A 12727-nucleotide genomic window follows, 5' to 3' on the forward strand; every position below is an offset into this window, starting at 1 on the left:
ATTCAGTTGCTCCTATCCTGAGCCACTGTGTTATATTTAGATAAAACCAACACCAGTGTACTTATTTTGTAAGCCCATTTGAATAAAATTGAAAATAAGTCACTAGTTATACATTTCTGAGTCTGAAATATTCCTCAAGGATTCACATTTGGCATGATAGAGGGGTTTTACCTCCTGTTGGCTTCCTCATGATTTATTGACTAATCTACAAAGAAAAATTTGATGCATTTGATGAAAATCAGTTGTACTTTACATGAGGAAAAAGCTCTCACCCATATTTCTTGATGTACTTTCGTGTCTCTGAAGCATTTACATATCTGGATCTTTTCATTTATCTAGTCTTGACTAATTTTAACAATACTGACACCATAAAATGTGTTAACGTGGCCCAGGATTCCCCCCCTGACATTTTGTTCCGAATATTCCTGTCTTCAAACATCTTCAGGAAACCTGGTGGAGATTTTATTGTGGAGGATTGCTTTAAATGTTAAGTTAGTTTATGGAAAAATCGACACCTTTATAACATTGTTACATTCATTTATTTAAAAAATTGCATTTTTACATTTGCGTTTTAAGTTGTTTTACAGGCAAATTGACATCCTTATAAAATTGAGTTTCCCAGTTTAGGAACGATATTTATTTCTCTAGTTTTCAAATCCTTTATGCCCATTTTATAAAAAGTATTTTTCTTCATTTCAGTCCTATACATTTCATGTTAGGTTATTTCTTGCTAATGCCACTTGTTAAAAAAAAATGCTGTGTCAGTTTTTTTTGGTGTAGCAGTTCCATGTTTCTCCTCTGAAGATAAACAATGTTTTCGATTGTCAGGTTTCTGTTTTTAAATAATGCTGCAAAATTTTTTGTCACAGTAATGCTAATACTCAATACAAATATAAGTAGGGGAAAGAATATTCTCGTTCAGTACCTGGTAACAGCCTGGGTAAGAATCCACATGGCGCCGAACTGCATCACTTCCCACCTGCAGCCCTGTGCGATGGGGCAGCTCTCAGAGAGAACTGCTGTGGAGCCGCCCGGGGCTCTGGGTTTCCCGGGGTTGGAGTTGGGGTTGGGGGTGCAGAGAAAAGGCCCTGAGCCCAGAGAAACAGCCCTGGAGTTGGGGTTGGGGGTTTAAGCGTTGGCTGCCTGTTGCATCTTCCAGTCTGTTTTGAGTTCAGGGACGGAATGCATGAGTAGTTGCACTGGTCATTAGCTACTTCAGTCTTGTCTTGTGTTGCAGATTGGACTACTTTTGCCATAACTTCTCCTGGAACCCCAGAATATAACCTTACTGTTGCTTCTGATGGCCCTTTTGTTGTTGACTGGGCTTATGCCTCAGAACTTTAGTCCTGTCTCCTCATGCCAAATCCTGATCCACTTGATTCTGTTTTCTTCATCTTTGAAGCAAATAGTAAGGACAACTAGTAATTGTGAGTTTTTGCTCTGAAACAGAATCATCCTGCAGCTCTATATATAGTGTCATTAAAAGCCGATCTGCAGGCTTCACAAAACTACCCTCCTCTCCTCCTCCTCAGCTCAGAACTTGTGCTGCTTTGCTTAAGCGTAATCATCCCCAGTTCTGCTGCTTTTCACTGTCCCCTAGTTCTTTTCTCCTTCATTCCCTAAATAAATTTTCCTTCTACCTCACTTGCCTCTATCAATGACTGTCATTCTCTCTCTTTCCCTTCCCTTGAAAAATGTAGGTTACAGGAACTCTTAATTCCTTGGCACCCTGTCTCCAATCACAGATCGCCCGTGTGCTCGACGTTGCCCCCCGTGTCAGCAGCCATCCACTGCTGGCCGTCTCCCCTTGGGAAGCCCCTTTCTGACTTCTGTGCCGGAATCACTGTGCACTGCGATGTAGAGCAGAGGCTTCTCGTCACTTCTTAGGCCTCTGCTGTAGGTGTTTAATCTTCCTCCCACCCCATTATATGCTCCCACCTTCAGTTAACACATATGTGAGGTAACACCCTCATCTGTGTCTCCGTCCTTACCTCCCCACTCGCCCTTGTACTGCCTTCTCGATGTGTCATCTCTGTAGGTCCCTTTGTTCCCCCTGGTACATAGATGAAGAAACTTGGGTCTCTCTTGGCCCCTTCTCACTGTTTTTGTCCTGCATTCAGCATCCAAGCCCTGTTGAGCTCTCTTGCATCCCTTACTCTGTTGCATCCACCCACCGCCTATCTCATTACCAATGGAAGTGTTCTAATTGTGGCCTTTTTTTCTCTCTCACCTAGTCAGCTAAAACCCCAAATGTTTCCCTTGTGTCAGGCTTCTCCCTCCTCCCTCCTCTCTGCCGCCCAGTCATCTCTCTGAGACATCGATACCAGTCACAGTGCTCTCCGGCTCGTAAACTTTACTGACCAGCTCTCCTCCCACTGCAGGTGCACACCAGCACGCCGTCTCCAGAAGTCAGTCCCATCCCCGAGAGTGGCATTGTAGGCCTTCCAGGATTTGGCCCAGGTCATCCCCTTTCATGCCCTTTCCCAACCTGTCAAAAGCAAACAGCCCGTTTTACATCTTCATGTTTATTCTCTTGCAACTCATTTTAGTTACATTTCCAATTATGGTTTTCTCCTTTCTATAGCATCCTGCTGCTTTTCTGTTTAGAGGAGACCTTTCGATATTTCTTTTAGCATAGATTTAGTATTACTGAATTCTTCAAGTTTTCACTTGTTTGTGAAATTCTTTCTCTCTCCTTCTGCTCTAAAGGATGGTCTTGCCGGATAGAGTATCTTAGGTTGCAGCTTTTTCTCATTCAGAACTTTGAATCTATCTTGCCACTCCCTTCTGGCCTACAGTGTTTGTGTTGAGAAATCACCTGAAAGTCTTATGGGGGTTCCCTTGTAACTCACTCTTTGTTTTTCTCATGCTGCTTTTAGAATCATTTCTTTATCTTTAACTTTGACCATCTTAATTATAATATGTCTTGGTGTGGGTCTGTTTGGGTTCTTGTTGAGGACCCTCTGTGCTTCCTGCATTTGGATATCTGATTCCTTTTATAGGTTTAGGAAGTTTTCAGTCATAATTTCTTCAAATACCTTTTCAATCCCCTTTGCTCTTCTCCTTCTGGGACCCCTATTATGCCTAGGTTGACATGCTTTGTATTATCCCATAGATCCCTTATATTGCTTTCATTGGTTTTTACTTGCTTTTCTGTCTGCTGTTCTGATTGGGTAACTTCTGTTGTCCTGTCTTCTAAGTCACTTATTCGTTCCTCTGCATTGTCTTGTCTGCTTCTGACTGCCTTTATCTCGACTTTTATCTCAGCCATTAAGTTTTCTATTTTTAATTGGCTCCTCTTTATAGTTTCTATTTCCTTCTTAAAGTATTCTGTCTCTGTTCATAGTCTCTCTTATTTCCTTCAGTGCTTTTATCACCCCCTCTTTGAAATCATGGTCTAGTGGACTGTCGAGGTCTATTTCATTGAAGTACTTTCAGGGGACTTCTCTTGTTCTTTTAATTAGGAGTAGTTCCTCTGCTTCTTCATTTTACTTCTCTCTCTCCAGCACTATGGATTATGGAGTATCAGTTATCTACTGTGGTGTTGAAGGGCTAGTTTTTTTTGTTTGTTTTTTAAAGAGGATGCCTTCCTGTGTAGACTGTGCGCCTCTAACGACTTTTTTGCGAGGTCTGTTTTTAGTGTGGATTGTTGCCACATCTTCCTTCTGTGTGTGTTGGCCGTTATCCCTTGTGCTTCAATTAAAAAACGAAAAAGAAACAAAGGGGAAAAAAGCGAACAGCCCAGTGATTCTTCCGTGTTACTGTGCTAAGTTGTGGAAATAAATGCTCAGGCTCAGGCATCCAGCAGGTCTAGCTTTGAATCCAGGCTCCACCTTCCTAGTGGTGTGACCTCAGGAAAGTCACATAACCTCCTTTCAACCTTGGTTTGCTCACTTATAAAACCAGAGTGATATTATTATCTACCTCATGAGGTTATGAGGACCAAAAGACAGTTCTTACAAAGCTCTTAGCCCAGTGCCTGGTACCTAGTAAGTGCTCACTAAATGCCATGGGATGATAATGTTGATCTCATCATAATTATCAGCCTTACTAAAATTTCATTAGATAGGTGTACTGAGTCTGTTTACCGTCTGAGTGTGCAGGCTCTCGTCACAGTGTTATCCTCTGCCTGGATCACCTGAATCCTAACTGCACTGCAGTCACCGGTTAGTGTGTTATCTTTCAGTGTGCCTTACCACCTCTCCAGATAATCCAAGCCAGTGGAAACCTTTCCCTCCTTTGAGCTGCCATGATAGTGTGTCTGGACCTCAGCTCTTATCACAGATTTGTCTTTTCTTCTGTGCCATTTCTTGTGTTCATAAGGAATATATTTATTGGACTCAGAAAATCCTTCCCTCTGCTTGCTGGTTGTGTGACCCCTCAGGATAAATTGCTGTGTTAGTCTGCTAGAACTGCCGTGACAGTACCACAGACTGAGTGATGTAAACAGCATAAAGTTTTCTTTTCACATTTCTGGAGGCTGGAAGTCCAAGATCAAGGCATCAACAGGGGTGGTTTCTTCTGTGGCCACTTTTTCTTGGCTTGAAGGCAGTCACCTCGTACTCTGTCCTTGCATAGTCTTTTTTTCCTCTCTTTGTCTCTCTATATGTGTGTGTGTGTGTCTGTATCTTGATTTCCTCTTATTATAAGGGTAGCAGGCACATTGGATTAGGGCCTACTCATGTGATTTTATTTTATTTTATTTTATTTTATTTATTTTATTTTATTTTATTTTATTTTATTTTATTTTATTTTATTTTATTTTATTTTATCTTTGTTGAAGCACAGTCTGTTAACAGTGTGTCAGTTTCTGGTGTACAAGCACAACATCCTGCTCTATACATACATATATTCATTTTCATATTCTTTTCCATTGAAGGTTATTTCAAGATATTGAACATAGTTCCCTGTGCTATACAGAAGAAACTTTTTTAAAAATTTATTTTTATATATAGTGGCAACATTTGTAAACCTCAAATTCCCAAATTTGTCCCTTCCCACCCCGTTTCTCTGGTAACCATAAGATTGTTTACTATGTCTGCTAGTAGGTTTCTATTTTGTAGATGAATTCAGTGTCTTTTTTTTTTCAGATTCCAGATATGAGTGATATATGGTGTTTTTCTGTCTCTTTCTGGCTTACTTCACTTAGAATGATAATCTCTAGGTCCATCCATGTTACTGCAGATGGCATTATTTTATTCTATCATTGAGTAGTATTCCACTGTAAAAATAGATCACAACTTCTTTATCCAGTCATCTGTTGTTGGACATTTAGGTTGTTTCTATGTCTTGATATTGTAAATAGTGCTGCTCTGAACATTGAGGGGCATATATCTTTTTGAATTAAGGTTTCCTCTGGATATATGCCTTGGAGTGGGGTTGCTGGATCATATGGTAAGTCTATTTTTAGTCTTTTGAGGAATCTCCATACTGTTTTCCATAACGGCTGCACCAAACTACATTCCTACCAGCAGTGTAGGAGGGTTCCCTTTCCTCCACACCCTCTCCAGCATTTATTGTTTGTGGATTTTCCAATGATGGCCATTCTGACTGGTGTGAGGTGATACCTCATTGTAGTTTTGATTTGCATTTCTCTGATAATTAGTGATAATGAGCATTTTTTCATGTGTCTTTGGCCATTTGTATGTCTTCACTGGAGAATTGCTTGTTTAGGCCTTCTGTCCATTTTTTGATTGGGTTGTTTGTTTTTTTGTTACTGAGTTGTATGAGCTGTTTGTATATTCTGGAAATTAAGCCCTTGTCAGTCTCATCTTTTGCAAACATTTTCTTTCATTCCGTAGGTTGTCTTTCTGTTTTGTTTTTGGTTTCTTTTGCTGTGCAAAAGCTTATAAGTTCAATTAGGTCCCATTTGTTTATTTCTGCTTTTATTTCTATTGCCTGGGTAGACTGCCCTAGGAGAGCATTGCTGAAATTTATGTTAGAGAATGTTTTGCCTGTTTTCTTCAAGGAGATTTATAGTGTCTTGTTGTATGTTTAAGTTTTTAAGCCATTTTGAGTTTATTTTTTGTTTATGGAGTGAGGGAGTGTTCTAACTTCATTGATTTATATGCTGCTGTCCAGTTTTCCCAACACCACTTGCTAAAGAGACTGTCTTTTCTCCATTGTATATTCTTGCCTCCTTTGTCAAAAATTAATTGACCATAGGTCTGTGAGTTTATTTCTGGGCTCTCTATTCTGTTCCATTGGTCCATATGTCTGTTTTTATGCCAGTACCACGCTACTTTGATGACTGTAGCTCTGTGGTATTGTCTGAAGTCTGGGAGGGTTATTCCTCCAGCTTCGTTCTTTTTCTTCCATTTTATATTAGTTACCTCTTAAAAGGCCCTGTCAAATACATTCACATTCTGAGGTGCTGAGGGCTAAGACATCAATATATGAATTTTGGTGCAGTACAATTCAGCCTGTAACAGTTGCTATAATCTTTCTATGTGTCAGTTTCCTTTGAAAAACTGGAAAATACTGAAGTAGAACTGAAGATATATAATATATGCGAAGCAATGCCCTAATAGCTATAATGCATTCTGTTTAAAATAATTTTTTTTGAGGGAGGAGGTAATTAGGTTTATTTGTTTATTTTTAATGGAGTTACTGGGGATTGAACCCAGGACCTCGTGCATCCTAAGCACACACTCTACCACTGAGCTATACTTTTCTCCTATAATGGATTTTTGAAGAATACTTATCACCTCTACTCCTGTTTCCAACTCCATGAGAACAGGAATGCTTTTTCACTCATCTTGTGTCCTTGCAGCTCCTAGGACAAACTTGGAACACAATTGCTTATAAATATTCGGTGAATCAATATATGAATGAAGGATCAAGTAGCATAAATGAGTAGGTACCTGTTTCTCCTTAGTTGGATCCAGATACTGGGTAGTGACTAAGATTTGAGTCACAAGGACTGTACGAGAGAGCTGAAGAGAAGTCAGTGTCCCCACGGCAAATATAACATGCCACATGGAGCCAGTGCTAGGGTGGAAAATCATCACCTGTCCTGCTTGCCACAGACTCCAGAAAGTCACAGAGAAATGATTTGTGACAAAATTGCACACATACAAAAAAGAATATCTTCACACAGCCAGAGCCTGCAAGTGATGAGGGACACAGAGACATCATGTACAATAGGCGCTCCTGTCCGCTGTCTGCCGTTCGGCTCTCTTTGATCTCTGCAGGGGAGGGACGTGGGTGAAGTGCTGCGAATGGGTGATAGACTGGGCGGCAGGAGAGCAGCTGTAGTGCGCTGCTCAGTGATCAAGTCGTGGTGGTGCCCAGACACCCTGCATCTGATGATAAGCATCTTCTGTTGGTGCCTCGGAGTCTCTCGTTTCCTTCCAGCTGGGCTCCAAAGGACCGATTCATCTTCAGCACCTCTGCAGTGTGCCACTTTGAGTCTGTAGGTTGCTTCTTTTTGAGCCCACCAGAGGTAACAATTACATTGCTATTTTTTCTCTTGTATCACTACCCTCTTTCTTTCTGCTGCCTCTGTTCCCTGCAGCTCTCCGAAGGGAACTTTTGCATCATCCTTAGTGGTTAGACTTCACTGTGCTGTGCGAAAAGAATTCGTATCCATCACTTAGCTTGGAGTCAGGGGAGCTGAGTGTAAGTTCTTATTTTATTTTGTATAATATTAACTTTTATGGGTATTAGTTAAGATATAAGGTAATGAATAAGATAGCAGTTCTATGCCTATGAATCGTACCCTCTAATGTTGTTACCACTTGCATAGGTATAAAAAGATTGCTATGAGATCAGATATAAAACAAACATTACTCTGTGAAAGAATGTGGAAAACTGGAATTAGAAATCACAGCTTTCAGCCCTTTAAGCAGCCTCTCAGATTTGAAGGGCAGCCTAAAGATGATGTAGTAAACTGAGGTGATTCTCAGCTGTCACTGCACATTTTAATCACATAGGAAGGGGCAGATGTAGAGACTCTGATTAGTCAGGAGTAGGGTCTGAACGTCACTACTTTCTTAAAGCTCTACAAGCAATTGTAACATGCCACCAAGGGGGAGAACCATGAGCTCAGCAGCTAGAGGGAAGGAAACTGAAGTGTTTGGTGTCACTGCTGTGTCCTGAGCACTGTGCTCGCTGCGGTACGTGCACCATCTATTGATCCTCATAACAAGTGAGGTGGTGGTTTGATCAATAGTGAATGAGGTTCAGTCTTCATGTGTGATGCTCAGATGCCCCCTGAGTTGCTCTTGGCAGTACTTGGTGAGTGTGTGTTACATCCTTGTTCTTTCTTCAAGAAACACATGTACGTGTACGCTGACTGCTTTCCATCCTACCCTTGGGAGACATGGTCTTCCCCACTTTTGAGCTTTTAAAAATCAGCCTTGAGCTAATTCCAACTCAGCAAATTTTTTTCAGCACTTCTGCCTCGTAAAACAGTTTTTAAATTTTAAATTGGTATTCATTTTCACAGCATGAGAGCTCAGGTCCAGAAGCACAGACATAGCCCTTACTGCGCCCTTTGCACTGTTACTAAGCCAGGTCCATTTCATCTCTTTGTTCTGCTGCCCACCCTTCACAGCTCCCTCTGGGTCGCCTGGAAAGATGCGGGTGCAAATCGTGAAATACCAAGAGTTGTAGACAGGCAGGGGCTGGTCCTGCCCGTCACAGCTGCAGGGGAGCAGGGCGTGGCTGTTCTGAGCCCGGGCGCAGTGGGAGCGCAGTGGCTCCATGTGGACCGGAGGAGCACATCCCTCCTTCCCACTTTGGAAGGGCCTTTTGTGGGCCTTGTGATGAATCCAGCCCAGATTTTTTTCTACCAGGATTGTTCGGCCTGTGTCCTTAGAGTTATTCAGGAAAGATAGAGGTGATGGGTGCAACGTGGCAGAAGCAGGTACAGAGAGGGAGTCTGTGCAGCAGTATAGACACAGGCAAGTCCTGCCTTCTCAGTAGTTTTAATGTTTGAAGGGTGGGAAAATCCTAGTCTGCTTTTAAGAACAAATGTGTCTCGACTAAGGTATCAAGTTGGTAAAAATAGAAAACTGTTTGATTTAGAAAGTTAGTAGATGAACATTTTTCTTTGTTCTGGCAAACGTTGCCATGTGCATTAGATAAAAGTTTTCTTATGTTTTTTGAATAGAAGTAACACATGATCTGTGGAGAAGAAATTTAAAAATACAGCAGAAAAGACAAGAAACCTTCTGTAATCCTCCCAACTCAAAGGCACCACATCGGTGTATGTCTTCTGCATGAGGGTCAGGGACAGCCAGGGGGAGAGACAGAGTAAATGAACTCAAGCATTTCCACTTATGAGAGTTTTTACTTCACAGTGTGTATTGAATGTTTCCCACCTTGTTGGCCGCATAATATCTCATTGCAGGAACATGTTCGAATTCATTTAATCTATCCTTTCCCACTGCATGTTTATATTGTCCCTAATTTTTATTTCCACGCATTAAACAATACTTCCAAGACCATCTTTACAGCTGTTTTTGATCAGTACAAGCCATTTTGTGAGGGCACGTACGTTGGTGGGTAGGTTTGGATCTAGCAAGGAGTGGTTTGGTATGATATTGACCCAAATGGTGCCTGACACCGTGATGGCATCTGCTAACCTGTAAATGTCAGCCCCGTGTCTGTGGTCTGGTTTGGTGATGTCCCTACATAATGAAGATTCTGAACTACATTCTGTGTCAACCTTAGATTGGGTGATATGAAAACTTAATATATTTGGGACAAGGAATAACAAGTTGAAGGGCAGTAAGAAAGAATGTAATTGCTTATAATAAATATAGGCTTAGCTTCAAAATAGCTAGCTTAAAATTTCCCTTATAGCATGCACTTTAAAGATTTCCACAGATGATCTTGGAGGTGTGGCACCCAGCCATTTGCTGGAATGAACACACGTTCAAAGTTGGGCCATAATTGATTTAATGCTTATTTTTACTACTTTGACATTTATCTTATGTGAAAAGAGCAATTCTATACACAGGTAATACATAAATAAAACGTAATAATAGGTAAGTCCATAAAATGGTGTTTGATGAGCGATCTGATTTCTTTAAGAGAAGAAAAAATAGCTTTCATCTGAGTTTGAACATTCTCTGGCAATTTTTGAAATCCTGACAGAATTGTGAAGTACATCGTGGGAGAACCTGTGTCTTCCCTCCCCACTCCTATCCTAGCAGGCAGACTCCCGTCTCTTTATTTGGACACTGTTAGACCTTCATTTTATTCCTGCCTTTGTGTGCCTGGCTTTGAGTCCTGTGGTGGCCATTGATTGTGCTTCGAGGAACCTTTGTCATTTCAGTGTGAGGACTTGGATGAGGCCAACAGAAGTGTCTCCATGTTGGGCCAAGTCTCTGGTCTCCCCATGAAGGAGACAGCGCCTGGCCCAAGGCCTCTTGGACAGTAACTGTGTTTTGATTCAGGCTCATCACTGCTTTCTTTGATGAGACAAGGATTGAAGCTGCCGTCTCCTGAGGATAGACTCTTCTGAGCTCCTTAGAGGAGACTCACTCATCTCTTCCTGAACTACCCTGCTTTATACTAAATCCTTTCTTTTTCTCCTTTTTTAGGCAGGAGGCTCCCAGGTGATTTTCACAAATCCTTTGGAAATTGTCAAGATCCGTTTGCAAGTGGCTGGAGAAATCACCACAGGTCCCCGAGTCAGTGCTCTGTCTGTCCTAAGGGACCTGGGGTTCTTTGGGATCTACAAGGTAACTTTCCTTTTCATCATTTGTTTGAGTTCTAGACTAGTAACTGCTCATCAGCGTAAAAATGAGTCCTTACATTTCCGTACCTAGAGCAGACCTTCAGCTGGAGCTCATAGGGCACTTGCCTGCCATCTGCCAGATAACTGTCCTTAGAAAACATATCAAGTGTGACTATGATGTAATGATGTCCACAAACACTGCTCAGTGCATAGCTCTTTGCTGCAACACTGGCTGGAGCTTTATTTGGATCTGTTACTGATAGAAAACCCCAATTCTCAGCACGGTTGTCCATGAAGGAGAGCTGCCAGGTTCGCAGAGCACCATCTTTCAGGAGATGGGCTGAGCTCAGTTGAAGGTAGAGCCCATACCAGATCAGGAATTTCCACATTCCACATCTCTCTGTATTTGTGCCTTGTCATCGTTATTTGGAATCTTAATCATTTATCATTCAGAAAATAGTTTTTTAGAATGATTGCAAAACCACAGTTTTAGAAAATTCTTGAAATTTCACATTCCCACGTTTCTACCAAAGAAGTTGTGATGGAATGAACTAGAATTAGCTTCATATCTGCCCTGCTGTAAGGCTTTATCCAACATTAGGTGTTGACCATTTTTCAATGAGAAGATTAAAAAAAAAACAAATTTCATGGTCAACTCAATTTAGGGATATAGGAAGGTAGATCAAATGTTCCCTTAAAATAGTTTTTATTTATTCACACATAAATATATAAAATCACATATGTAAAATTAATTTTTTTTCTATGTACACATTAAGAAATATTTTATTCAAATTATTCATATGAATTTTGAATCAGTGTCTCGATCACCACTTAATCCATTTTTTAAATTAGCCGTTCACATGGCTTTGCAAAATGCACTGTCTTCATTTTCATTCCTGTCTGGCGAGAGGAAGCACTTTTGGATTCTGTGTGCAGTATTGTCCCTGGAAATTTTGTTTCACAGACACATAGCTTTAGGAGAGTTTTCGTTTTTTCTATTCCCAATTTATCCTGGATGGATATAAATGGTCCCATATGTCACAACTTATCATATTGCTTTTTAGAGTGAACTTTCAATGCCTTGTTTTGACATGCAGCACAGCATTTGTGAAAGGATCCCCCAGGAATACTTTCATGCCCTTTTCTTTTTAAACTCAATTTTTGTAGTTGACCTTGGTAAACAGCCAGTGTTAGTAATAATTGAGTTTGTTGCAGGCGAATCTGCTTTCCCTAGATGGAACTCTGTACTCCTCAGGGTCAAGTGATTGGAAGAGTACCCCATGATCTGAGACTTTGTGAGGATCAAATATTATGTGACACCCTCTTTTCTGGGGTGAATTTTGGGAGGGGGTGGAATTTGCCTAATATGTAGGCATCTTGTAGTATTTAGGAATGAACACACAACTTTTAAAGTAGCTCTTAAAATGCTCAGTGTGGTTATGCAGTGTAACGTGACATGATAGCGATTTTGTTTACAAATTGTGATCCAGTTGTAAGAGATAAACAATATTGTCATGAGGCATCGTGTTCACCGTTTGAAAAAAAGTCGTCTTCAGTTCTAAGTTTTTAGGCTCTTGCAGACTGTCACACGCTGTAGCAGCATGTCACTTTGACAGGATGCCAGGCAGTCTTTCAATGGGTTGTCTGGTAAAAAAAAACACTTAGCTACTATGGCAGCGACTGCTCTCGAAATGTCTAGCTGGATGAAATGGTAAAAACTTGTTTGCTGACACCGAAACAGAGACTGTTAAACTACCTGCAAATGATACAAGACTGAGACTTAGTCTTTTTCATCTTCACAGCGTTTCATAATCTTAATCCCCTTTAACACCCCTTGGAAGTAGTTGGCCTCCTGATTTTGTAGGTAGGAGAATAGAGGTGCCAACGGTGGTATCTGAACTGAAATTGCAGCTCAGAAGTTTCTTGTTTCCACTTTTGTGCTAAAATTGCTTTCCTGACATGAGCAGGATTGCTCAAGTTTGAGCAAGAGACCTTTCCCGTATAAAGTTAGTTTAATTACTAGCTTGGTGGTTTAAT

At 40.9% G+C, this 12727-nt stretch overlaps 1 protein-coding gene and 1 non-coding gene across 5 annotated transcripts in view; one reads left to right on the top strand and one right to left on the bottom strand.

Moving 5' to 3' along the window:
* The window catches only part of SLC25A13 (solute carrier family 25 member 13), a 179888-nt gene that overhangs the window by 140806 nt on the left and 26355 nt on the right, over positions 1–12727 (top strand). For all 4 annotated transcript variants that reach the window (XM_031454931.2, XM_031454932.2, XM_064487552.1 and 1 more), the window contains exon 14: positions 10554–10694. In XM_031454931.2, the coding sequence (XP_031310791.2) occupies positions 10554–10694 (141 nt within the window). The remainder of the gene's footprint in view (positions 1–10553; positions 10695–12727) is intronic.
* TRNAP-AGG (transfer RNA proline (anticodon AGG)) lies at positions 6602–6677 on the bottom strand. Its single transcript has one exon. It is a non-coding gene; the product is annotated as a tRNA-Pro (tRNA).

This window comes from Camelus dromedarius, chromosome 7, assembly GCF_036321535.1.
Source record: "Camelus dromedarius isolate mCamDro1 chromosome 7, mCamDro1.pat, whole genome shotgun sequence".
In the NCBI taxonomy this organism is placed as follows: Eukaryota; Metazoa; Chordata; class Mammalia; order Artiodactyla; family Camelidae; genus Camelus; species Camelus dromedarius.